This window comes from Myxine glutinosa, chromosome 11, assembly GCF_964187855.1.
Source record: "Myxine glutinosa chromosome 11, kmMyxGlut1.1, whole genome shotgun sequence".
In the NCBI taxonomy this organism is placed as follows: Eukaryota; Metazoa; Chordata; class Myxini; order Myxiniformes; family Myxinidae; genus Myxine; species Myxine glutinosa.
In genome coordinates this window covers 79,392,043-79,419,998 of record NC_136271.1, presented here as the reverse complement: position 1 = coordinate 79,419,998, position 27,956 = coordinate 79,392,043, and the positions used below count along the sequence as shown (strand labels likewise).

The following is a 27,956-nucleotide window of genomic DNA, read 5'->3' as shown; positions in this document are numbered from 1 at the left end:
CTAAAACTTGCGGGTAATCCTGCCCGACAACCAACTGAACACGGATGGTCACTTTGTGTCCGGAGAGTCAAAGAAACGTAAAATTATCAAGGATAGCAAATTATCAAGGATATCAAATTACCAAGGATAGCAAATTATCAAGGATAGCAAATTACCAAGGATAGCAAATTATCAAGGATAGCAAATTATCAAGGATAGCAAATTATCAAGGATAGCAAATTATCAAGGATAGAAAATGATGAAGGATAGAAAATTACCAAGGATAGCAAATTATCAAGGATAGCAAATTATCAAGGATAGCAAATTATCAAGGATAGAAAATTACCAAGGATAGCAAATTATCAAGGATAGCAAATTATCAAGGATAGCAAATTATCAAGGATAGCAAATTATCAAGGATAGCAAATTATCAAGGATAGAAAATGATCAAGGATAGAAAATTACCAAGGATAGCAAATTATCAAGGATAGCAAATTATCAAGGATAGCAAATTACCAAGGATAGAAAATGATCAAGGATAGAAAATTACCAAGGATAGCAAATTACCAAGGATAGCAAATTATCAAGGATAGCAAATTATCAAGGATAGCAAATTACCAAGGATAGAAAATGATCAAGGATAGAAAATTACCAAGGATAGCAAATTATCAAGGATAGCAAATTACCAAGGACAGCAAATTATTATCAAGGATAGCAAATTATCAAGGATAGCAAATTATCAAGGACAGCAAATTATCAAGGATAGCAAATTATCAAGGATAGCAAATTACCAAGGACAGCAAATTATCAAGGATAGCAAATTACCAAGGACAGCAAATTATTATCAAGGATAGCAAATTATCAAGGATAGCAAATTATCAAGGACAGCAAATTATCAAGGATAGCAAATTATCAAGGATAGCAAATTACCAAGGATAGCAAATTATTATCAAGGATAGCAAATTATCAAGGATAGCAAATTATCAAGGATAGCAAATTATCAAGGATAGCAAATTATCAAGGATAGCAAATTATCAAGGATAGCAAATTATCAAGGATAGAAAATGATCAAGGATAGAAAATTACCAAGGATAGCAAATTATCAAGGATAGCAAATTATCAAGGATTGCAAATTATCAAGGATAGAAAATTACCAAGGATAGCAAATTATCAAGGATAGCAAATTATCAAGGATAGCAAATTATCAAGGATAGCAAATTACCAAGGATAGCAAATTATCAAGGATAGCAAATTATCAAGGATAGCAAATTACCAAGGATAGCAAATTATCAAGGATAGCAAATTATCAAGGATAGCAAATTACCATGGATAGAAAATGATCAAGGATAGAAAATTACCAAGGATAGCAAATTACCAAGGATAGCAAATTATCAAGGATAGCAAATTATCAAGGATAGCAAATTACCAAGGATAGAAAATGATCAAGGATAGAAAATTACCAAGGATAGCAAATTACCATGGATAGCAAATTATCAAGGATAGCAAATTACCAAGGATAGCAAATTATCAAGGATAGCAAATTACCAAGGACAGCAAATTATTATCAAGGATAGCAAATTATCAAGGATAGCAAATTATCAAGGACAGCAAATTACCAAGGATAGCAAATTGTCAAGGATAGCAAATTACCAAGGAAAGCAAATTATCAAGGATAGCAAATTACCAAGGATAGCAAATTACCAAGGATAGCAAATTATCAAGGATAGCAAATTACCAAGGATAGAAAATGATCAAGGATAGAAAATTACCAAGGATAGCAAATTACCAAGGATAGCAAATTATCAAGGATAGCAAATTACCAAGGATAGAAAATGATCAAGGATAGAAAATTACCAAGGATAGCAAATTACCATGGATAGCAAATTATCAAGGATAGCAAATTACCAAGGATAGCAAATTATCAAGGATAGCAAATTACCAAGGACAGCAAATTATTATCAAGGATAGCAAATTATCAAGGATAGCAAATTATCAAGGACAGCAAATTACCAAGGATAGCAAATTGTCAAGGATAGCAAATTACCAAGGATAGCAAATTATCAAGGATAGCAAATTATCAAGGATAGCAAATTACCAAGGATAGCAAATTATCAAGGATAGCAAATTATCAAGGATAGCAAATTATCAAGGATAGCAAATTACCAAGGATAGCAAATTACCAAGGATAGCAAATTATCAAGGATAGTAAATTACCAAGGACAGCAAATTATCAAGGATAGCAAATTATCAAGGATAGCAAATTATCAAGGACAGCAAATTATCAAGGAGAGCAAATTATCAAGGATAGCAAATTATCAAGGATAGCAAATTATCAAGGATAGAAAATTATCAAGGAGAGCAAATTACCAAGGGTAGCAAATTATCAAGGATAGCAAATTATCAAGGACAGCAAATTATCAAGGATAGCAAATTATAAAGGATAGCAAATTATCAAGGATAGCAAATTATCGAGGATAGCAAATTGTCAAGGATAGCAAATTACCAAGGATAGCAAATTATCAAGGATAGCAAATTACCAAGGATAGCAAATTACCAAGGATAGCAAATTATCAAGGATAGCAAATTATCAAGGATAGCAAATTATCAAGGATAGCAAATTACCAAGGATAGCAAATTACCAAGGATAGCAAATTATCAAGGATAGAAAATTACCAAGGATAGCAAATTATCAAGGATAGCAAATTATCAAGGATTGCAAATTATCAAGGATAGAAAATTACCAAGGATAGCAAATTATCAAGGATAGCAAATTATCAAGGATAGCAAATTATCAAGGATAGCAAATTACCAAGGATAGCAAATTATCAAGGATAGCAAATTATCAAGGATAGCAAATTACCAAGGATAGCAAATTATCAAGGATAGCAAATTATCAAGGATAGCAAATTACCAAGGATAGAAAATGATCAAGGATAGAAAATTACCAAGGATAGCAAATTACCAAGGATAGCAAATTATCAAGGATAGCAAATTATCAAGGATAGCAAATTACCAAGGATAGAAAATGATCAAGGATAGAAAATTACCAAGGATAGCAAATTACCATGGATAGCAAATTATCAAGGATAGCAAATTACCAAGGATAGCAAATTATCAAGGATAGCAAATTACCAAGGACAGCAAATTATTATCAAGGATAGCAAATTATCAAGGATAGCAAATTATCAAGGACAGCAAATTACCAAGGATAGCAAATTGTCAAGGATAGCAAATTACCAAGGAAAGCAAATTATCAAGGATAGCAAATTACCAAGGATAGCAAATTACCAAGGATAGCAAATTATCAAGGATAGCAAATTACCAAGGATAGAAAATGATCAAGGATAGAAAATTACCAAGGATAGCAAATTACCAAGGATAGCAAATTATCAAGGATAGCAAATTACCAAGGATAGAAAATGATCAAGGATAGAAAATTACCAAGGATAGCAAATTACCATGGATAGCAAATTATCAAGGATAGCAAATTACCAAGGATAGCAAATTATCAAGGATAGCAAATTACCAAGGACAGCAAATTATTATCAAGGATAGCAAATTATCAAGGATAGCAAATTATCAAGGACAGCAAATTACCAAGGATAGCAAATTGTCAAGGATAGCAAATTACCAAGGATAGCAAATTATCAAGGATAGCAAATTACCAAGGATAGCAAATTACCAAGGATAGCAAATTATCAAGGATAGCAAATTATCAAGGATAGCAAATTATCAAGGATAGCAAATTACCAAGGATAGCAAATTACCAAGGATAGCAAATTATCAAGGATAGTAAATTACCAAGGACAGCAAATTATCAAGGATAGCAAATTATCAAGGATAGCAAATTATCAAGGACAGCAAATTATCAAGGAGAGCAAATTATCAAGGATAGCAAATTATCAAGGATAGCAAATTATCAAGGATAGAAAATTATCAAGGAGAGCAAATTACCAAGGGTAGCAAATTATCAAGGATAGCAAATTATCAAGGACAGCAAATTATCAAGGATAGCAAATTATAAAGGATAGCAAATTATCAAGGATAGCAAATTATCGAGGATAGCAAATTGTCAAGGATAGCAAATTACCAAGGATAGCAAATTATCAAGGATAGCAAATTACCAAGGATAGCAAATTACCAAGGATAGCAAATTATCAAGGATAGCAAATTATCAAGGATAGCAAATTATCAAGGATAGCAAATTACCAAGGATAGCAAATTACCAAGGATAGCAAATTATCAAGGATAGTAAATTACCAAGGACAGCAAATTATCAAGGATAGCAAATTATCAAGGATAGCAAATTATCAAGGACAGCAAATTATCAAGGAGAGCAAATTATCAAGGATAGCAAATGATCAAGGATAGCAAATTATCAAGGATAGAAAATTATCAAGGATAGCAAATTACCAAGGGTAGCAAATTATCAAGGATAGCAAATTATCAAGGACAGCAAATTATCAAGGATAGCAAATTATAAAGGATAGCAAATTATCAAGGAGAGCAAATTATCAAGGATAGCAAATTATCAAGGATAGCAAATTATCAAGGATAGAAAATTATCAAGGAGAGCAAATTACCAAGGGTAGCAAATTATCAAGGATAGCAAATTATCAAGGACAGCAAATTATCAAGGATAGCAAATTATAAAGGATAGCAAATTATCAAGGATAGCAAATTATCGAGGATAGCAAATTGTCAAGGATAGCAAATTACCAAGGATAGCAAATTATCAAGGATAGCAAATTACCAAGGATAGCAAATTACCAAGGATAGCAAATTATCAAGGATAGCAAATTATCAAGGATAGCAAATTATCAAGGATAGCAAATTACCAAGGATAGCAAATTACCAAGGATAGCAAATTATCAAGGATAGAAAATTACCAAGGATAGCAAATTATCAAGGATAGCAAATTATCAAGGATTGCAAATTATCAAGGATAGAAAATTACCAAGGATAGCAAATTATCAAGGATAGCAAATTATCAAGGATAGCAAATTATCAAGGATAGCAAATTACCAAGGATAGCAAATTATCAAGGATAGCAAATTATCAAGGATAGCAAATTACCAAGGATAGCAAATTATCAAGGATAGCAAATTATCAAGGATAGCAAATTACCAAGGATAGAAAATGATCAAGGATAGAAAATTACCAAGGATAGCAAATTACCAAGGATAGCAAATTATCAAGGATAGCAAATTATCAAGGATAGCAAATTACCAAGGATAGAAAATGATCAAGGATAGAAAATTACCAAGGATAGCAAATTACCATGGATAGCAAATTATCAAGGATAGCAAATTACCAAGGATAGCAAATTATCAAGGATAGCAAATTACCAAGGACAGCAAATTATTATCAAGGATAGCAAATTATCAAGGATAGCAAATTATCAAGGACAGCAAATTACCAAGGATAGCAAATTGTCAAGGATAGCAAATTACCAAGGAAAGCAAATTATCAAGGATAGCAAATTACCAAGGATAGCAAATTACCAAGGATAGCAAATTATCAAGGATAGCAAATTACCAAGGATAGAAAATGATCAAGGATAGAAAATTACCAAGGATAGCAAATTACCAAGGATAGCAAATTATCAAGGATAGCAAATTACCAAGGATAGAAAATGATCAAGGATAGAAAATTACCAAGGATAGCAAATTACCATGGATAGCAAATTATCAAGGATAGCAAATTACCAAGGATAGCAAATTATCAAGGATAGCAAATTACCAAGGACAGCAAATTATTATCAAGGATAGCAAATTATCAAGGATAGCAAATTATCAAGGACAGCAAATTACCAAGGATAGCAAATTGTCAAGGATAGCAAATTACCAAGGATAGCAAATTATCAAGGATAGCAAATTACCAAGGATAGCAAATTACCAAGGATAGCAAATTATCAAGGATAGCAAATTATCAAGGATAGCAAATTATCAAGGATAGCAAATTACCAAGGATAGCAAATTATCAAGGATAGTAAATTACCAAGGACAGCAAATTATCAAGGATAGCAAATTATCAAGGATAGCAAATTATCAAGGACAGCAAATTATCAAGGAGAGCAAATTATCAAGGATAGCAAATTATCAAGGATAGCAAATTATCAAGGATAGAAAATTATCAAGGAGAGCAAATTACCAAGGGTAGCAAATTATCAAGGATAGCAAATTATCAAGGACAGCAAATTATCAAGGATAGCAAATTATAAAGGATAGCAAATTATCAAGGATAGCAAATTATCGAGGATAGCAAATTGTCAAGGATAGCAAATTACCAAGGATAGCAAATTATCAAGGATAGCAAATTACCAAGGATAGCAAATTACCAAGGATAGCAAATTATCAAGGATAGCAAATTATCAAGGATAGCAAATTATCAAGGATAGCAAATTACCAAGGATAGCAAATTACCAAGGATAGCAAATTATCAAGGATAGTAAATTACCAAGGACAGCAAATTATCAAGGATAGCAAATTATCAAGGATAGCAAATTATCAAGGACAGCAAATTATCAAGGAGAGCAAATTATCAAGGATAGCAAATGATCAAGGATAGCAAATTATCAAGGATAGAAAAGTTATCAAGGATAGCAAATTACCAAGGGTAGCAAATTATCAAGGATAGCAAATTATCAAGGACAGCAAATTATCAAGGATAGCAAATTATAAAGGATAGCAAATTATCAAGGATAGCAAATTATCGAGGATAGCAAATTATCAAGGACAGCAAATTATCAAGGATAGCAAATTATCGAGGATAGCAAATTATCAAGGATAGAAAATTATCAAGGATAGCACCACAATCAGTATAGCAATCACCAGCATGAGTCACGAGGTGAGGATAGTTTGTGATAAAGATTCTGTATCCTAATCATCAATATTGCAAACACCATTGTGAGAGGTGAAGTAACGTGAGGTGAAGTATCGCGAGGTGAAGTAATGCGAGGTGAAGTAACACGAGGTGAAGTGACGCGAGGAGAAGTGACGAGAGGTGAAGTGATGCGAGGTGAAGTGACGTGAGGTGAAGTGACGCGAGGTGAAGTGACGCGAGGTGAAGTGACGCGAGGTGAAGTGACGCGAGGTGAAGTGACGAGAGGTGAAGTGACGAGAGGTGAAGTGACGTGAGGTGAAGTGACGCGAGGTGAAGTGACGCGAGGTGAAGTGAAGCGAGCTGAAGTGACACGAGGTGAAGTGACGCGAGGTGAAGTGACCCGAGGTGAAGTGACGCGAGGTGAAGTGACGCGAGGTGAAGTGACGCGAGGTGAAGTGGCGCGAGGTGAAGTGACGCGAGGTGAAGTGACGCGAGGTGAAGTGGCGCGAGGTGAAGTGACGCGAGGTGAAGTGACGCGAGGTGAAGTGACGCGAGGTGAAGTGACGCGAGGTGAAGTGACGCGAGGTGAAGTGACTTGAGGTGAAGTAACGTGAGGTGAGGATAATGTGTGACAAAGACACCACACCGTAATCATCAATACTGTAATCACCACTGTGAGAGGTGAGGAAACGCAAGGTGAGGAAAGCCCGTGATTTGCCGCACCACCTAGATGGACTGTTTGCTGAGGCACATAGACACGATAACAATAGACATGAATAACAATAGTGGGAAAAACGGTTGCACCCAATTGATCAATGCCGCCACCAATCGACAAGTGAATACTGCTGACATAGCTACAGCCACACAAGCTCGATTTATTCTAGAAAGATGGGATTTTTATTTAATTACTTTCTCTTACTTGTTTACTATGGTTGTTTGAAATCGGGTTTTATGATGTTGTCCCTTTTTCCAGAGTTATAAATTAAGAATCATACTGTGTAAGTGCATTGTGTTAACAATAGTCTGGCAGTAAGGAGCAGGACCTGAAATTCCTGGAAAAATGTTTTTCTCTGTTGATTATTCATGGATATGACCTATATAAAGATGTACAGGTGGGTGTAAAGTTGTCACCCTTGGGCAATTTGAAATATTCGTGATTTCAAAATGGCTGCCAATCTGAAAATTGTTTCACCAATATTTCGGCTAATAAGGCATAAGGCATGTAAGTCTTAATTTTGATGTATATACCCTTATTTTATAGGTTAAATAATCCAATAAGAACACTACGTGGTTATAAATTTGGCTCACTTGGTTGGGTCAGCCATTTTGTACTTCAAAATAGCGACCACTCAAATGTTTTTCCCAATATTTAGGCCTAAAGGAAATAAGATGCTGGGTCGGTACGTAATTTAACGAAAAATATCACCGTCATCATTTCATGCACTCATGTACACACAACAACCTCCATCTCACACACACAAAGACAGACATGAAGAATATATATGGATGAGGACGGAAGTAGGTGATAAATGTTGCTTCTGGGACACCTCCGTTTAACATGGGAAATCCCTATCTAATGTCATTTACCCCCCTGTCTTTAAAAAAAATCATAAACACCTCTCTTTCTCCCTCTATGAACCTATAATCCTTCTCACCTTATGAACCTATGATCCTTCTCGCCTTATGAACCTATGATTTTCTTCCTTTATGAACCTATAATCCTTCTAGCCTTATGAACCTATGATCATTCTCACTTCCATGTAATTTTTACCCTATTCCCCCCACTAGCCCCTTAATGTAGTTCCTTAGACCACTCTACTAATGAGCCTATAAATATATTATCTCTTTCTAACTTTTTTAAGAGTTCCATTCTCCTATATAACTCATCCCCATCAAGTATATTTATAAAGTATACAGGTTCCTTAACCTTTTGTTGTGAAAGTATAAAGTGGTATGTTTCACGGAGGGTTCTTGTTTGACCTCCTCCTCTCCCACATACCATTTTAAAATTATAATATTTATTATCCGATTGATAACCATTAAAGTTCTCACTCCACTCTAATATATTTTTCTTCCCGCCCTCCATTACCCCACTTAACAAATGAATACGTTTATCCGTCTTGAGAACCTTCTGACCAGTGATTCTCTCAACCTCTTGAATCTGATATTTTTCACATTCGTTATGTTTTCCATTTATATACCAAGGTTGATTACACCTCCACTCTTTAGTCTGGTTGATACTTGGTTCTATCATTTATATAATAGTAAAAAAGGTGGCGGTAGCCCGTTAAAATCCCTAACCCCCCTTTTTAACTTATCACTTATATATATATATCTTATCACTTATATATATATCTTATCACTTATATATCTTATCACATATATCTTATCACTTATATCTTATCACTTATATATCTTATCACTTATATATCTTATCACTTATATACTTATATAACCATAAGGGAGACTATCAATTCCATTTTCTAAAATAAACCTCTTATCATCAAAAGCCCCCAATGCTTTCTTATTCACCTCTTCTGAATATAATTGATGTTTATAACTTCTTATTCCATTAATCTTTCTAAACTCTTCTTTCTTTGTTGTTAAACAGTTATAATAATCCTTAAAGTTTATTGTTTCTTTAATGACATTTTTCTTTATACCTTTTAACTTCTTATCAGTCTTTTCAACGTTATTCACAATGTATTTATAAGCATAAGCCTTCGACCTCAATCCCACAAATTCACTCATAACATTTCCTCCCAATTCATCCTTGAACTTTCCAATCACCTTTTTATTTTTAGAAGAGAACAACTCACTCTCTGGACTGTAATTACTTGTATCATAGATATTAATGTCCTTTTTCATGTCTGAATAAACATCATCAGTATTAATTTTCAAAATAAAACTATCAGTATCCATATACAACAATGACACATTATCCTTATACTTTGATTTTAGATTAATATAAAAGTAATCATACATTAATGACTTTGACAAGTCAAGAATTGATGTTCCAATGTAAATAGGTTTGTCCATTTCAATACTCTCTTTAACCAAATGGATCGCACAAAAGTTCTCAGTAAAGACCTCAGTTCTAGTAAAACTCGGTCTATTAATTAATTTTGATGCTTGTTCCCAAGATGTTGCTAGTCTGATATTTTGTCTTTTCCTCACATTCTCCATGGTCTTACCAAAGACCGCATTATTCATCAATTTATAAAAGTCTTTCTCAAAATCTGTTTTTGACTCTGTTCTTCTTTGTGTATTAAAATCAATGTACCCCTTTAACCAATGACTTTGATTGAACTTTAGAACCCTGTGGATCTTCTCTACTCTTAGACCTTTTGATAAATATTGTCGCAAATTTCTTTGGTGTAGTACATAATTTTTCTTGTTATATAATGTAGTAAGTAATTTTTCTGTTGATTCACCTATATCAAACGATCGTTGATAATCACTCAACCATTCTTTCTTTGGACTTTCTTTCTCACAAGCAAATGGAAGATCTTTATGTTTGATATGAAGTTCTTCAGGATATTTTAAATCGACCTCAAAATAATAACCAACCTTTGAATCATCCAATTGTTTTTGTGTAGAGATACATACATCTTGTAAAACCTTTGTGTAGTCTTTTTCCTTTACCCATCTTAGTTTCCCATAAGGAAGAGCTTGAGACATTGCCCAGCCATACAAGTTGTTTGCGTCATAGTACATCAAGTAAGAACTCTCTTTCGTTGAATCATAATTTGGAAGATATTTGTTATTTGCTTTTGCGTATCTGCTCGAGCATACTTGTGAAATTCCACCTCTTTTTGCCTTTTCAATCATCAAAAGCATATCGACATCGGTTATCAAATCCAAATCTTGTTTTGTCATTTTCAACATCGCGCTCCAAGCCAATCCAGGTGCTGTGTAGTAGTGAGCAGGATCCAATCCATATCCAGTGCGACAAACAGATCTAAAGGCTTCAAATACATCGGCCAATAAAAGCACATCAGTTTTGAGATACAAATCGTGATACTCACCAAGATTCTTGATGTTATATTTTTCCCAAACATTTTGTGCGTGTACATAATCTTTATCAGATATATGACTGTTGTTTAATTTGTTATCGAAATTTTCTTTTAAAGGAAGTTGTGTTTCATTGAATCTCTCAAATGAGTCCATATAGTCATAGGGGTAAATTCCCTTTTGTGTTAGAAAATCTTTATCTGAAAAATACTCTGAAAGACATGGAAACTCTTTTAGATTTTGAACCAAGTTAGCCAATGGACTTGCCATGAATTTAAATGTATCAAGAAATCTGATATGAGTAATAGGAGATGTGTGAATTGTTTTTGTGAATGAAATGTATTTCTGATCTGTGTTAGGAATTGCTGAAATGTGTCCAGATGTCTTTGAAAGTTCATTAATAAATAGATGCGTATCATAATGAGCATTGTTATGAAGAAAGACAGGAATGAAAGAGGGGAGTTGATAATTAATATTACAACTTTGATGAGTTGGACCTCTATATTTACCAGTGAGATGACAATGATCTCTAACCTTTAGACCTTCACCAATTTTTTCCTCACAAATATGACAAACATTGTTTTTTCTAAATTCCCTTTTCTGTTCACTCGTCAAGGACATTGGTTTATTAGTTTCTCTCATTATCTTGGTTAATCGGACACAGTCTTTTTCTAGTCGTTTCACAAACTCATCTGGGGTATTTGAGCCTCTATACTCCTCTAACTTGTTATATTTATCACCAACGGATGATTTGATATAATAACAAAAACCGCAAGGAGTATATTTTTGATATTTATTTGTGTATGAATCTTTTGGATCTGGAGAAGCAGTATCTATTTTTTCTAGAATACTTTCAAAATCAGCATATATAACAAATGGATGTTTGATCTTTTTCTTTTCATCTTTGAATGTGATATTTGAGCCTTCTTTAGGCATATTGATTACCGTTGATTTATGTTCACCACAATAATTTGAATGTTTATCTAATCTTTCTTGTGTATGGAAGAAGTTAAGACAACGCAAACAAATATATATTTTATTTGTTCTTTTACATACTTGTGGTTTTATTAATTTAGCAATATCTTTAATGTATGTATAATGTGAATTTTCCTCTGAATTAAAATATAGAAGATTAATATGAGTTTGTTTACAATTGTCAGAAAGCTTTAAAACCTGAATGCTGTTTGTTTCTGTTAGACCATAAACATTAACTGATAAATTATTTATCTTTTCAAATTTAGGAATATCATTTAAAGCCATCGGAAACTTTAGATCTTTCGTATTTAATGTATTCTCATATTTTTTATAATGAGATACTCTTTCATCATGAAAATGTGGAGGATGTAAGTGTGCTAGAATAGACCAGAGAAAACATTTATTGTCTTTATTTTTGATATTGATAACTGCTTTTCTATTTTTGATAACACTGGGTAAATCAATGTAGGAAGAAGCTTTTAGAGGATCTGATTTAAGAATATGAATGTCTATGTAAATAATTTTTCCTATATTGAATCCACTTCCTACGATTGAATTATCCACATCTTGCTCTTGTTTAATAAGTTCATCATAGACTCCTGATGTTTTAAAATCTTGATATGAAGATATAAAGTGTGGCTCAGTTCTCATGTATGGTGTATCTATAACTCCTTCGTCCTTTGTCATTTCTAATTTTACTCCCATATAAAATTTAAGTGGTTTCATTTCTTTTAGTGTTTTTTCAATCAACGTTTGAACAGCAGGTTTAACTATTTCTACAGCATCAACTATAGACTCTGGTTCAGGAGGTTTGAAGTTAAAGACTCTTATTTTAATATGTTCTTTGAATGCGCCATCAGAGTTTTTAGTTGTGATAAAATTTGATAAATGTAGAATTGTTTTAAGATGTATTTCGAAGCCTTTCTTGAGGATATTTTTATTACATGCAGAACAGTGTTTTGTTTCCTTCTGAATAGGAGATAGTAGGTGAAGTAGATTAAATGTGTGTTTGTTAGTTTTAAGGTGTCTTTTGTAGTGTTTATATTCTTGTTCACAAACATCACAATACGTTGCTTTGATCATATTTATTTATATAGTAAAATTATACTTAAAACAAAGTGCCTTTTTAGAGGCTTTTTAAAAGATGAAACTGTGCTTAAAGTAAAACACCTTTGAGCTTTTCAACTCGTTTTATGTATATAACTTTACTTAAAGTAAAACACCTTTGAGCTTTTCAACTCGTTTTATGTATATAACTTTACTTAAAGTAAAACACCTTTGAGCTTTTCAACTCGTTTTATGTATATAGCTTTACTTAAAGTAAAACACCTTTGAGCTTTTCAACTCGTTTTATGTATATAGCTTTACTTAAAGTAAAACACCTTTGAGCTTTTCAACTCGTTTTATGTATATAACTTTACTTAAAGTAAAGCGTCTATGTATTAGCCAGAAAGTTTAGATACTCTAGTTCATCAATTTCAATTTCACTATCTGAGTCATCAATAAAGCTACTCTCATAACTATCATTTGAACACAAACTATTAGTATCATAACTATCTTCAGATCCTAGACTCTCAGTATAATAACTCTCAGAGTATTGACTGTTAATATCACTCATTTACATACCATTAAACTTCCATCAATATCTATATGTTTTCTTCCATTAGAACTAATAACCACAATATTTTCTACATTAAATGTTATTTTCAAATAATCTCTAATAATCAGAGTACGGAATGATAGTTCACCACTAATATTCATATTATTAATTTCACCCACATCTTTGGGTCTATTAAAGAATATACAAATGTTTCCTCTAGAATCGTTGATGGTCTTATCATTCATTTTCAAAGCTTCTTTATCAATGACCTTTTCAAGCTTTGAGTAAATTGTTAGTAGTAGTGGAGAAACTTTTGTCAAATTTACTTTAATAGAGTTATTAATTAACATAGCTTGTCCCGTAAATTTAATAAAAGGACACATGTTATTCTCCATTATGGGTTTAATCCAAAAATTTCCATATTTATCTTTGTTCAATTTAACATCTTTGACATATTTTTCTATATCTTCCACCGAAGTAGAGATTGATTGAAATTTGTCTTTTGTGTTTTGAAACATTGTATTTATTAGCTAATAAATTTGCGTTTAGTTTAAGTAAAGTTATATACATAAAACGAGTTGAAAAGCTCAAAGGTGTTTTACTTTAAGCACAGTTTCATCTTTAAAAAAGCCTCTAAAAAAGGCACTTTGTTTTAAGTATAATTTTACTTTATAAATATGATAAATTCTGAAGGATATTTAGAATTTCCAGACTCTCCATATGATAAATTAGAGAATTGTCTGGCTTGTGGTAGAGTGGGGCTTAATACAGAATCAGAAGCATATAAACAATGTATTTTCTGTGATTATCTTCTAATTAATGATAACAAAAAATATAGAAAAATATATAACTCTTTTAAATTAGAACCAAAAATGAATTACTTTACAAGATTAATAAGAGAGATGAATGTTAAGTATTATGGTGATAATACACCATTTCTTACAAGGGAAGAGACTATTTGTATTGAGGAAATGTATAAGGGTTTAATGATATTTATTATTCAAAATAATTTTAATGGAAATGTTAATACAAGATACTATATAAACAAAATAATGGATTATTTTGAAATTAAACCTGAACTCAGGATAAAATATAGAGTTTCTCAAAAAACTCAAAAAAAGTTGGATGACTTGTTTTCCAAATATATAAATGAATGATTTTTTACCCGTTTGGGAAAATAAGATAAAATTTAATAACCATAAAAATCTTCCAAATTCATTGAGATGTCTAATAGTCGGTTCAAGCGGATGTGGAAAAACCTGTTTACTTTTAAAGATGCTCCTTAGTCCTAATTTTTTAGATTATGATAATTTAATAATTTTTACAAAGTCAAGTTTTCAACCTGAGTATCAACTACTCTCACAGGGTTTTAATGCGGGTCTTAAAAAGGAAGACATTATCGGTTTATTTAAACTTCAAAACAAACTAAATGATTATAATATTGATGATATAATACAATTATTTTGTGATACACAGAAATCAAAATCAAAACTAAAACCCATAACTTGTATTCTCAGTGATAATACGGATGATATACCTTCACCTCAAGATTTAGATAAATCAAAAAAGAACCTCGTTATCTTTGATGATTGTGTTAATGAGAGAAACCAAACAGTAATGGATAGCTACTATACAAGAGGGAGACATTCTTCTTGTAATTGTATTTATCTTAGTCAGTCATATTTTCAACTCCCTCGGCGCTCAATAAGAAACAATGCTAATACTTTTATTTTATTTAAGTTAAATTCAATAGATACAAATAATTTTTGGAGAGATAATTGTTCTACATTACGTAGTAAGAAGGAATTTGAAAATAATATGAAACACACGATCGGAAAATATAAATATATTGTTGTGAAACAAGATGAGATACTAAATGATATTTTTCAATAAATAAATACAGAAAATGAATACCGAAGAAAGAGTAAGAAAGTTTAAAGAACATCAAGAGTTGGTTTCAAAAGTTGTAAAGCAACAGGAAGACATAAAGAAGAAAAGGAGACAGAAACTAACTGGTGAAGAAGCCTTTGAAAGAAAACAAGAGAAATCTTTTAAACCACTTTTAAAAACTCAACAAACGATTTCACCTACAGTTCCCACGGTAGAATTTACTCCAAAAAAATTTCAAATGCTCAAAGATTTTAGTCAAATGACAGAGCAAGAACTTGGAGAATTAGAATATGATGATGAAGGATTATTTCGGCATCTTGAGAAGGTAAATAAACTTTCCAATTATATTGTAGAAGCTCTTCAAAACAATGAATATTTGAAGGGTTCAAAAACCAGAGCAGGTCTCATTCCAACAGAAGAACCAGCACAGTTCCATCTTGTGAAAGAAAAGTTATTGATATTTAATGATAAATTGGTGTTCTTAAGTTCTGACCAACCAAATGTTGAATTAACCCCAAGATTAATGTTTCTTCTAACAAAAGATGGACATTCTAATTCACCTTATTTTGATGAACCGCTTGATATGGAAAGAGAGGAAGATAGAGAGTATATTGAGTTGCTAAACGCACTTGATTATGGAGTTTCTGTTGCTGGTAAAAGTAAGAAGAATGAGAAGGAGAAACATATTATTGATGCTTTAAGTAAGCTTGGTTCGGGTGTTAGTTTTCTTCCAAATGACCCATCACAATTAGTTAATAGGTTATTATTGTTGTTAGGTAGTAAGAAGGCTGGAAACAACAATTGTTTTAATGAAGCATCCGCCATTTTAGATCAGTTGATGAATATGAAAATAATTAATAAATGTCAATACAAAGATATTTTATTAGATATTAAATAAGATGAGAAGCACAATTCTTAGTTTTAATTTCACAACGAGTGATTACACAGCTTCATTCCCTTACCCACTACAACTTGACCCCAAAAAAGAATATGAGGCTTCTTTGTTGTCAATGGAGACTTACAATACCCTTTTTAATATCACAGAGAAAAACAACAAGTTTGGTTATAATCCAGGAAGTGGATATAAAACTATAACCGTTTCACCCGGTGCTTACGAGATTTCTCAAATATCTTCAGAAGTCTCTCGCCTTATGAAAGAAAAAGGTGATGAACCAAAAAATATTGTAATAGATATTCAAAAACACACTTCAAAATCAACTATTAAACTTAAAAATAATTATAAAGTTGATTTCACGATTGAAAATTCGTTCAGAGAGCTATTGGGGTTCTCTTCTAAAAAGATTGAAACTAACGGGACGTTTTACAGTGATAATGTCATTCAAATATCCTCCGGTATAAATTCAGTATTAATTCATTGTGATTTGATTGATGGTGCTTATAACGATGGAATAAGAACAAATACAATATTTTCATTCAGCGCATACTCAACCCCGATTGGTTATAAATTTAATATGGAACCAAAAAATCTTGTCTATTTACCTGTGTCAGGAAAAACCATATACAGAGTAAATTTTAGGATAACCGACCAAGATAATCGTATGATATCCTTTAATGATGAAATTATATCCATCAGAATTCACCTACGTGAAGTTTTTCAATAAATAAATAATGGTTATTGTGAGAAAACACGAGTTGGGAAAATATAAAATAATTACAGGGGATGGGATGTTCCTTTCACCATACTATAAGGGTGAAGGTATGTTTCTTGGGAGAGGATACTATAAACCAAAGAGACAACGGGGTGTGGGACATCAATTTAGAAATAAAGGAGATGGGATAATTGATACTCTAATGGGTATTGGTTCAACCATCCTTAAACATAAAGACCTAATTGGTTCAACTGCTTCAGCCGTGGGCTCAGTTGCGGGTGCTATAAAGAGTATAAAAGATGCTCAAAAGGAGTCTCATAAATTACAAGCAATCAAAGAAATTAAAAAAGGTAAAACTCAACTATCTTCACAAGAACGACAAAAAATCATTAAAATACTTGGGTCAGGGTTTCAACGATTTTAATGCTATATAAATACAAGTATGGAAGCGATTGATAGTATCTATGATTTGGATGATACGATTATCATTTCAAACTCTACTAAAAAGGAAGACTATTTTAAGGTAAATGCTATAACAGGAACAGACTGGAATTCAAACGGAACAAAAAGTTTTGAAATAAATAATCAACAAACTTACTTGAATATAGCTGATAGTTTCTTGCTGTGTAAATTTAAATTCACTAAGGCTGCGAATAATACTAATGCTACACTCGTAAATGATTTCTTCTGGAAAATGTTTGATAGTGTCCGCCTGTATATTGGAACACAAGAGGTTGAAGCGGTTGATTATGTCTCTGCTATATCTGAAATGATGAAATTTACACTATATTCGTTTAGTGATAGAATGGGTAAGGGAGCTGTTGAAGGTTTTATTCCTGATATGTCAACGGGAACAAATGCTGACCCTGGTTATAGTCAAAGGAAGTCAATGTATAATGATGATACAAAAGCAGAGAATAGTTTTACGGTAGCAGTACCTCTGAAAGGTATATTTGGATTTTGTGATTATGATAAAGTTTTGTATGGCCTTAAAATTAGATTTCAACTACAAAGGAATGATAATGTAAATAGGTTGCTTTTTGGGGATGAAAATGCTTTTGGAGAAAATAATAAATTTGTTATTAATGATTTGTGTTGGTATATCAGTGAATATACTCCTAATCTTAAAACGGAAGAGATGTTAAATAGAAGACTTAACTCAAAGAAACCGCTAAATGTATCATACCTTAAAAGAAGATGTCAACACGTTAAACTGGAACACACTACCTACACTTGGAATTTGGGTGTTCTTGAAGGAAAGCCACGATACCTCTGGCTCATTTTTAAAAAACCAGATGGAGAGGAGGGTACTAATAAGAATAATGCGCTGAGTGATAATGCTAAGGTGAAACAACTTCGGGTTTCTCTTGATGGAACATTTTATCCGCGAGATAGATTGGAAATTGATTGGGAAAAAAATGATTATGCGGAAGCCTACAAGTCCTACCAAAAGGTGTGTGAAAGTAATGGTAATAATGAACCTATTTTGGATATGGTTGCGTTTCAAAAACTTTATACAATCTACGCAATTGACCTGAGTTCTCAAAAGGAAACTATAAAGTCTAATAGAGTGGATACTTCTCTATACATTGAAAGAGGAGAGAATGAAGAAGTTGATGCTTATTGTTTGCTTTTGGAGGAAACAGAATTACAGATTAATACAGATAATGGTGTTATGATTAATATCACATAGGTTTTTTCTCATAAATAAATGGTAGGGGTATATGTTAATCAAATCAATCTTGATAAATTAACATCTTGTATTCAAAATCAAAAGCCTTGTATTATTAATGTTAATACATTTCAAAGAAAAGGAGCAGTAAGAATTGATGTTTTACTCACAAGAGAGCAGGTGAAAACACTAAATGATGCTGGATCACTTAAAATTAAAATGACAAAACCTATGTTAAAGAAATATTCAATAGACGAGTCAAGAGGAGGATTTCTCCCATTTCTAATTCCTTTATTTGCTGGTTTAAGTGCGGCGGGAGCATTGACTGGTGGTATTTCAGCAGCGATAAAAACTGCTAACGAAAGGAAGGCACAACTAAAAGCTCAAAAAGAATTGGAAAGACATAACAAGGAGTTGGAGAAACAAATTAGTGGAAGTGGTGTAATTGTAGATTTTGCTCAAAAACTTGAAAGTCTACCTGATAAAGCTAGATTGTTAGTTGGAGATATGCTTTCCTCTATCGCTCAAGCGGGTGTTAAACTAACTAAACGGGGTAATGGATTGTATCTTTCTCATAAATAAATGGATAAATGGTTTAAACAATTTGGAAAGAATACAACGTCAAATATAGAACTAGCTAAGTATTGTAAAACACTAAAAATTGATAATGTGGTTATTTGTATGAGAGATGAATTAATACATATAAATAAGAATACAAAGAATATTATTATGAATTTAGACACACAGAATGGTTCTCATTGGGTTTGTATTCATAATAGTCAGGATAAATATTATTTTGATAGTTATGGTATGCCACCACCTGTTGAAGTAATACAATTCTTACAGAATGGTGTTTATCAAACATTTCAAGTTCAAGAAATTAATTCTAAATGTTGTGGTCAATTTTGTTTATATGTATTATTTCAACTCAACAATAATGAAAATTTTTATGATATCATTTTAAATCTAATATAAATGACTTATGTTGGAAAAGATGGTTCTATCTTTGGAAAATCCTCTCAGGATATTGATTTATCAAATTATTATACAAAGGCACAGGCTGAACGACAAAAATATAGTGTAAGTAAAAATATTAATATGAAGAATACTTATAAATTAATCAATTATCCAAACCCTACAGATGCGAATGACTTAATTAGATTAAGTGATTTATCACAATATATATTTTTAAAGAAAACAGCACGTTTTGTTAAACAAGTAAAATTTACAACTACAACACCTGGTTATACTGACCATACACCTTTCCTCATTGAATTTAACTACCTGCTTACAATTGAATTTTATAAAGAAGGACATTTAGTTAATATGCGAATTAATAAATGGGGGTATGATATGCCTGATTTAGGGTATAATTGGTCTTTTTCAATAAACATAGAAGACCTACATGATTTAAATCAGTCTCGTAAAGAAGAATATTATCCACTTGGTGAAGATAAGGATTTATGTGGAAGTACAATTAGTAAACAACAAATACGTGATTTTAAGAAAAGAAAAATATATGATAGTATAGCGATGGTTCGCATGACAAAGAAGGAAGGTAATGAGATAAGGATAGAAAGCCGAGGAATACAAACCGATTTGGTAGTGGGAAGATGGGGTGGTATTACCTGTCATAATATTAATCTCACATATATTTCTGATACATAAATGGCAGGAAGAAGACTACAAGAGAATTATAATTTTTGTATTCAAGGATACCTACAAGAAAAGGGTGCTCGGTATTACATACCTTATGATTTGGAGCATATACATGGGAATTTTGTCATAAAAAACTGGCCTTATACTGATATTGTTAAACCCACAAATAGAGACTTGTTTAAAATATTAAATAAAAATGAACTTCTCAAAGTTATGAAATATAAAACTCTTTTAGAAATCGTCAACAAATCTTATTGGTATCCTATTATGAGAAAAATAATTATAGATACAAGAATATCTCAAAATCCAGATGAGTATATGTATAACTAGCGGGGTCACCCGTGGGAATCCCACGGGCATGGATGTGTGTGACATTTCGACATATTGAGTTATATGCTGCACATTCATTTTTACAAAATGGTTACTGGCAAGTCATCAGATCCAGAAATGGTGTGAATTTAGTTATTTCACATAATATGTGACCCCTCACTCCTCTCCACCTGACACTCTCCTGTCTCCACCTGACACTCTCCTGTCTCCACCTGACACTCTCCTCTCTCCACCTAGCACTCCTCTCCTCTCCAAACCCTCACATCCCTCTCCTTTCCAATCCCTCACCTCTCCAATCCCTCACACTCCTCTCCTCTGCAATCCTTCACACGCCTCTCCAATCGCGCCTCACACTCCTCTCCAATCGCGCCTCACACTCCTCTCCAATCGCGCCTCACACTCCTCTCCAATCGTGCCTCACACTCCTCTCCAATCGTGCCTCACACTCCCCTCCAATCACTCCTCTCCAATCGTGCCTCACACTCCTCTCCAATCACGCCTCACACTCCTCTCCAATCGTGCCTCACACTCCTCTCCAATCGCGCCTCACACTCCTCTCCAATCGCGCCTCACTCGCCTCTCCAATCGGCTTTCCCCGTCTCGTTTCGCTCCTTTTTCTCCCGTCTCGTTCTTTTTCTTGCTCCAAATCGGCCCGTCGGAATCGGAAATCGGCCCGTCTCGCCCGTCGGCCCGTCGGAATCGGAAATCGGCCCGTCTTGCTTTTGTGCTTGTGCGTAAATAAATTGTGTTCATGACACCATTTCTGGTGTTGGGCTAGCGGCTAGGGTGCCGGCTTAGGATCCTGGGTTCGAATCTCGGTCGATCGCCGAATTAATGCCAGGGGGGTTGACTCAGCCTGTCATCCTTCCGAGGTCGGCTAATTGAGTACCAGTTCACTGGTAATTCCCTGTTTGTCGTTGAAGGCGGCAAAAAGGGTTGGCGTCAGGAAGGGCATCCGGCCGTAAAACATTGCTTCAAAAAGGGGACAAAAAAACAACAACTACCACGGTCCCCGAAAAGGCCAACCCCCGCTTTGCGGGGAAAAATGGCCTCTAAACGGTGGTTTTTACACCATTTCTGGATCTGATGACTTGCCAGTAACCATTTTGTAAAAATGAATGTGCAGCATCTAACTCAATATGTCGAAATGTCACACACATCCATGCCCGTGGGATTCCCACGGGTGACCCCGCAAGTTTGCATTGACGTTCGTCGATGGACTCGTTCGCCCGTCTCATTCGTTTTCTTGCTGCATCCTGTTCAAGTCTGCGTTCTTCATCGATCGTCTCATTCATTTTGGAAATAGAAGTTTCCACGCAGCGCATGAATTGTCACGATCCTCAAGAGGAATTTGTCTCGTAATCATCAAATGATAAATGGCAAGTAAATTATATTGTGGGAAATTAAAGATTTCAAATAAACCTATTTAAAGTGTATTCGCACATAACTAATTTTAAAAAACGAAGAAATATCTCTCGGTAATTTCCTGAAACATATTTTACTTCCGGCTAATAATGTTGAATTAAATAAAAACGAAGAAATATATGTCGGCATCATTGTTGACGTTTTTGTGACGACTGTCATCAAACGAAAAAGTAATATATCTTAACGGAAAAGCAAAAGCGAATTTTTAATATATATCGACACGTTGCCATCGGTGTCATGTTGGGCGGTGTATGATACACCATGACGCGATTTTTAAAAATATATCTCTGCATTTTCCCGCGTGTGTGGAATGTTCTCAATTATTGCTGACACCGAGTCCAAAACCATCGATAAAAATGAAATCATATGGTGAGTTAGATTGGAGATAAAGGCGTGAGAGAGACTCAATGGCCTTGAAGTTGAAGTTACAGGCGTTTGAGAATTCATTTCGTTCTATAAACGGCAACTTTCATTGGATTTCCTTCCCGTTTTTTTTCAACCGAGTCGAAAACTATGTTAGCGACTGTGAAAAATGAAATGATATATCGAATTTTTAATATGTATCGACACGTTGCCGTCGGTGTCATGTTAGGCGGTGTATGATACACCATGACGCGATTTTAAAAAATATATCTGCATTTTCCCGCGTGTGTGGAATGTTCTCAATTATTGCTGACACCGACTCTAAAACCATCGATAAAAATGAAATCATATGGTGAGTTAGATTGGAGATAAAGGCGTGAGAGAGACTCAATGGCCTTGAAGTTACAGGCATTTGAGAATTCATTTCGTTCTATAAACGGCAACTTTCATCGGATTTTCTTCTCGTTTTTTTTCAACCGAGTCTAAAACTATGTTAGCGACTGTGAAAAATGAAATGATATATCGAATTTAAAATAGATATCGACACATTGCCGTCGGTGTCATGTTGGGCGGTGTATGATACACCATGACGCGATTTTAAAAAATATATCTCTGCATTTTCCCGCGTGTGTGGAATGTTTGTGGAAAATTAAAGATTTCAAATAAACCTATTTAAAGTGTATGCGCACATAACTAATAAAAAAAACGAAGAAATATCTCTCGGTAATTTCCTGAAACATATTTTACTTCCGGCTAATATGTTGAATGAAATAAAAACGAAGAAATATATGTCGGCATCATTGTTGACGTTTTTGTGACGACTATCATCAAACGAAATAGTAATATATCATAACGGAAAAGCAAAAGCGAATTTTTAATATATATCGACACATTGCCGGCGGTGTCATGTTGGGCGGTGTATGATACACCATGACGCGATTTTAAAAAATATATCTCTGCATTTTCCCGCGTGTGTGGATTGTTCTCAATTATTGCTGACACCGAGTCTAAAAGTAAAACCATCGATAAAAATGAAATCATATGGTGAGTTAGATTGGAGATAAAGGCGTGAGAGAGACTCAATGGCCTTGAAGTTACAGGCCTTTGAGAATTCAAATAAATATAAACGGCAACTTTCATCGGATTTTCTTCCCGTTTTTTTTCAACCGAGTCTAAAACTATGTTAGCGACTGTGAAAAATGAAATGATTTATCGAATTTGATTTGAAATAAAACTGGTGGAGAGCAAGACACCACGGGCCTACAAAACAGGACTCAAAGCTATGCGAGTTAATAAAATGGTGGATATTTGTTTATAGCCACTCCCAGAATGGGTGGAGCTATGGGTGGAGCTACTCTGCAAACCGAGTAAGCCACACCCCGGACAGACACCCAACAGATAGACAGACAGACAGACAGACAGAATCATCTACGGCTATTATAATATAGATATTCTTTGGGGCTCAAGCTCAAGGGTAGCAAGGGATGAGGAAGGAGTTGAAGAAGAGAAGGAGGAAAGAGAGAAAAAGGAGAAGGAGGAAAGGGAGAAAAAGGAGACGGAGGAAAGGGAGAAAAGGAGAAGGAGGAGAGGGAGAAAAAGGAGAAGGATGAAAGGGAGAAAAAGGAGAAGGAGGAGAAGGAGAAGGAGGAGAGGGAGGAAAGAGAGAGGGTGGAAAAATATAAAAATATGACCATTCCTGAGATTAATGAAAGATTGAAGGTATTACGGCAAATAAATAAATCTCAACGCACTGAAGAGGAAAATAAAGAATTAATGACTCTTCCGAACTTATTGGTTTTTAAATTTGCTATAATGAATTCAGAGCGCAGATATACAACATATAGTTGATGATGTTGGTGTTATTGACTTTAGTTAGTTTTATTTGTAAATAAATGGAGGAGAGAGTGAAGCCATTTCTAAGGATTCTTTATGTTTTAAAAATCAAGATAGAAATGTATATGTTGAAAACCAAAAAGGTTTTGGCACTATGTAGGACTTTTTCTCATAAATAAATATGAGTTATTGTCTCAAATGTAAAAAGAAAACTAAATCTAAAAATATCTCTTATGTTAAAGCTAAAAATAATAGAGTTTATCAAAAAGGAATATGTCAAGTGTGTGGCTCTAAAAAGTGTCAATTCATCTCTCATAAAAGTGGAGGAGACATACAAAAGTTTTTGTCAGGTAGCAAATTTACAACAACTGGAATTCCAGGGGAATTACACCTTCCAGGGTATTCTTTCTGTGGCCCAGGAACAAACTTGGATAAAAGATTAGATGAGGCTGACAATCCTAAACCTTGGTCTAAACCTACAAATAGGGTTGATGAAGTGTGTATGAAGCATGATATTGCTTATGGGAAAACCACTACGTTGACTGAAAAACATAAAGCCGACAGAGAAATGTTGTATAATTTGTCTTTGATACAAAATCCAACGTTGAGAGAGAAAGTTGATAGGTTTATTGTGAGAAATTTGATAAATGCTAAATTGAAACTTGGTCTTGGTTATTCACCCTCAAAAAACTATTAGGCTCTAATGATGTCATCAAGACTGAGGAGCTTTTGGCTGAAGAATTACACAAACCTATAATCACCAAGTTTAAAAGAAGGAAGGTTTATTCCAAAGACACTGACTACATATGGTCCGCTGATTTAATTGAATTGAATAATGACAGGGGATACAGGTATGCTTTAACCGTTATTGATTTGAGGAGTAGATTTGCCTGGGTTGTTCCTTTAAAAAATAAAAAGGGTGATACTTTAATGTTATCCTTTAAGCTAATATTTGATAGGGATAAAAGAAAACCAAAGAAACTGTGGACCGATGAGGGAACAGAGTTCTATAACAAAATATTTATGAAATTTCTTAAGGGGGAGGGTATTAAATTATACAGCACCTTTAATGAAGGAAAAGCAGTTGTTATTGAGCGTTTTAATCGTACTTTGAAAGAGAGGCTATATAAAAAATTCACACAACTCGGTTCTCAAAAATGGGTGTATTTAATTCAGGGTATTGTAGATAATTACAATAATACCGTTCATTCATCAACAAAATCAAAACCATCAGAATCATTTACAAAATTAGAATATGAAAAGGAGATTAATTTGAGAAAACCGAAGTTCAAAGTTGGTGATATTGTAAGAATATACAGATGGAAAAGCCATTTTGAGAAAGGTTATACAAAAAAATGGACTAATGAATTATTTAAAATCGTTGATGTAATGGATACAGTCCCTTGGACCTACAAATTATATGATTTAAATGGAGAAGAAATCTTAGGGTCATTTTATTCACAGGAATTACAAAAAACAAAGCTGATAACCCTTGAAAATAATAAATAAATAAAAAAATGTAATGGGGATACGTTTTTAAATCTGTGAACCCCAAACACAGAATCCCACAACTTTTTAGTTGGGGCTTAACTTTTGTGTGTATAACGGGGATACGTTTTTAAATCTGTGAACCCCAAACACAGAATCCCACAACTTTTTAGTTGGGGCTTAACTTTTGTGTGTATCATGGGGATACGTTTTTAAATCTGTGAACCCCAAACACAGAATCCCACAACTTTTTAGTTGGGGCTTAACTTTTGTGTGTGTGTGAGTGGGTCATAATAATGTACAAACCCTAACCCAACCCCCACATTAAAACACCATATTTGTTAGTCAAAACAACTGAATCCATTACATCAACCATTAAAAAAAGTTCTTAACTCCATCTCTTTGTATGACCTTCCAATTCTATTTATCTTTTCCCAACTTTTTAAAAACAATTCAATGATAATATAAGATAAATGAGTCTGTGAGGTTTGACATTCATTCAAAAATTCACCTCACATCCAGAACCCTAACCCAACCCAATCCCTAACCCATCCCCATCCCTTACCCAACCCATCCCTAACCCTCACATTCAAAATCCCAACCCTAACCCAACCCATTAACCCAACCCCCATCCCTAACCCTCACATTCAAAATCCCAACCCTAACCCTAGCATAATCTTTTTTTCCTTTTCTTTTTTTAATACGTATTTCAATATTTTTTTAAAATGTTTTTTAATACGTATTTCAATATATATATTTTTCCTCTTCCTCCAATTCTGTCTTTCAAGGCTTTCAAGTTGGAAAAAGTAGAAATGGGAAGAAAGTATTTTCCAGCATCTTCTTCCCCGAACTTTCTTGATATTGCTGAAATACATGTAAAAAAGAAATATATTACTTATCTAATATTGAATGAAATAACATATACTTTAATTGATTATTAATCAACTGAACTTACCTTAAATCAAACGTCATTAAAGAAAGAACATTGTTCATTGCTTTAGAATCCAAAGAGCCTCCAAGGTAAAACTCTTTCGTTGGATTATCAAGGTAAAACTCGTTCTCTTGGTCATGGTCTTTAAACAAATCGATCATTTCACCCCAGGTTGTGGCAAAAGTGGTATTTTCATTTTGAATCTCAGATACAATTTCCTGTGAGAGAAAATAACAACGTATTAATTAATTATTTTTTACATTTAATACACAATTATTATATGTATATTAAAATAAAATATTACCTTCATTGATGAGAAATTTGAATCGAGTTTATCAAGGTGAAGGTTTAGCTCCACACAGCTAGAGTCTCCAAAACGAAACCAGTTTTCAAAGTCTCCAAGGTAAAACTCTTTTCCTAATTTTATGAAATTTAGTGAGTCTCCAAGGTAGGCTCCACAGTTAGAACCATCTAGGCAGACCTCATAATTTGTTTTTCCCAAATTTAGTGAGTCTCCAAGGTAGGCTCCACAGTTAGAACCATCTAGGCAGACCTCATAATTTGTTTTTCCCAAATTTAGTGAGTCTCCACGGTATAACTCTTTGGCTGGGTCATCAAGGTAGAACTCGTTCTGTGGGTCTTGGTTGTTCAAAAGGTCTTCAAACAAATCAATCATCATTTCACCCCAGGTTGTGGCAAAAGTGGTATTTTCATTTTGTATCTCAGATACAATTTCCTGTGAGAGAAAATAACAATGTATTAATTTAATACAATATTATTATTTATATAAATCAAGCTCTATGAATATTAAAAGAAACTTTGTTGACTCTTGCACGAGTCTTATCTAAAAAAAAAAAAAAAAAAAAAAAAAAAAAAAAAAAAAAAAAAAAAACTAAAAAAAAAATACTAAAAAAAAAAAAAAAAAAAAAATACTAAAAAAAAAAAAAAATACTAAAAAAAAAAAAAAAAACTAAAAAAAAAAAATACTAACAAAAAAAAATATACAAAAAAAAAAAATACTAAAAAAAAAATACAAAAAAATAAAAAAAAAATACAAAAAAAAAATATACAAAAAAAAAAAAAAAAAAATATCCCAAAAAAAAAAAAAAAAATACAAAAAAAAAAATACAAAAAAAAAAAAATTTAATAAATAAATAAATAAATAAATAAACACCTCCATTGATAAGAGGTTCGAGTCCAGTTCATCAATCTGAAGGTTGAGCTCCACACAGGTAGTAGGACTCCAAGGAATGTCAAAGTTATCCAACTCCTTTTCAGCATAGTAGTCCATTCTCAAGTGAAGCAGAAAGTGTGTTTGAAAAGGCCTGTGTGGTTAGTGCCTTTTATAAGAAAGACTGGGTG

The 27,956-nt window shown here is 33.2% G+C and overlaps 1 protein-coding gene across 1 annotated transcript; it reads right to left on the bottom strand.

Moving 5' to 3' along the window:
- Window positions 1-27,956, bottom strand: LOC144894194 (uncharacterized). Its single transcript, XM_078786287.1, has 7 exons — window positions 27,769-27,956; window positions 26,899-27,330; window positions 26,619-26,812; window positions 26,330-26,527; window positions 7,724-7,730; window positions 6,813-7,546; window positions 1-34 (listed from the first exon to the last, which is right to left on the bottom strand). Exons 1-7 carry the CDS (start codon window positions 27,883-27,885, stop codon window positions 1-3), a joined length of 1,716 nt encoding a protein of 571 aa, XP_078642413.1. The 5' UTR covers window positions 27,886-27,956.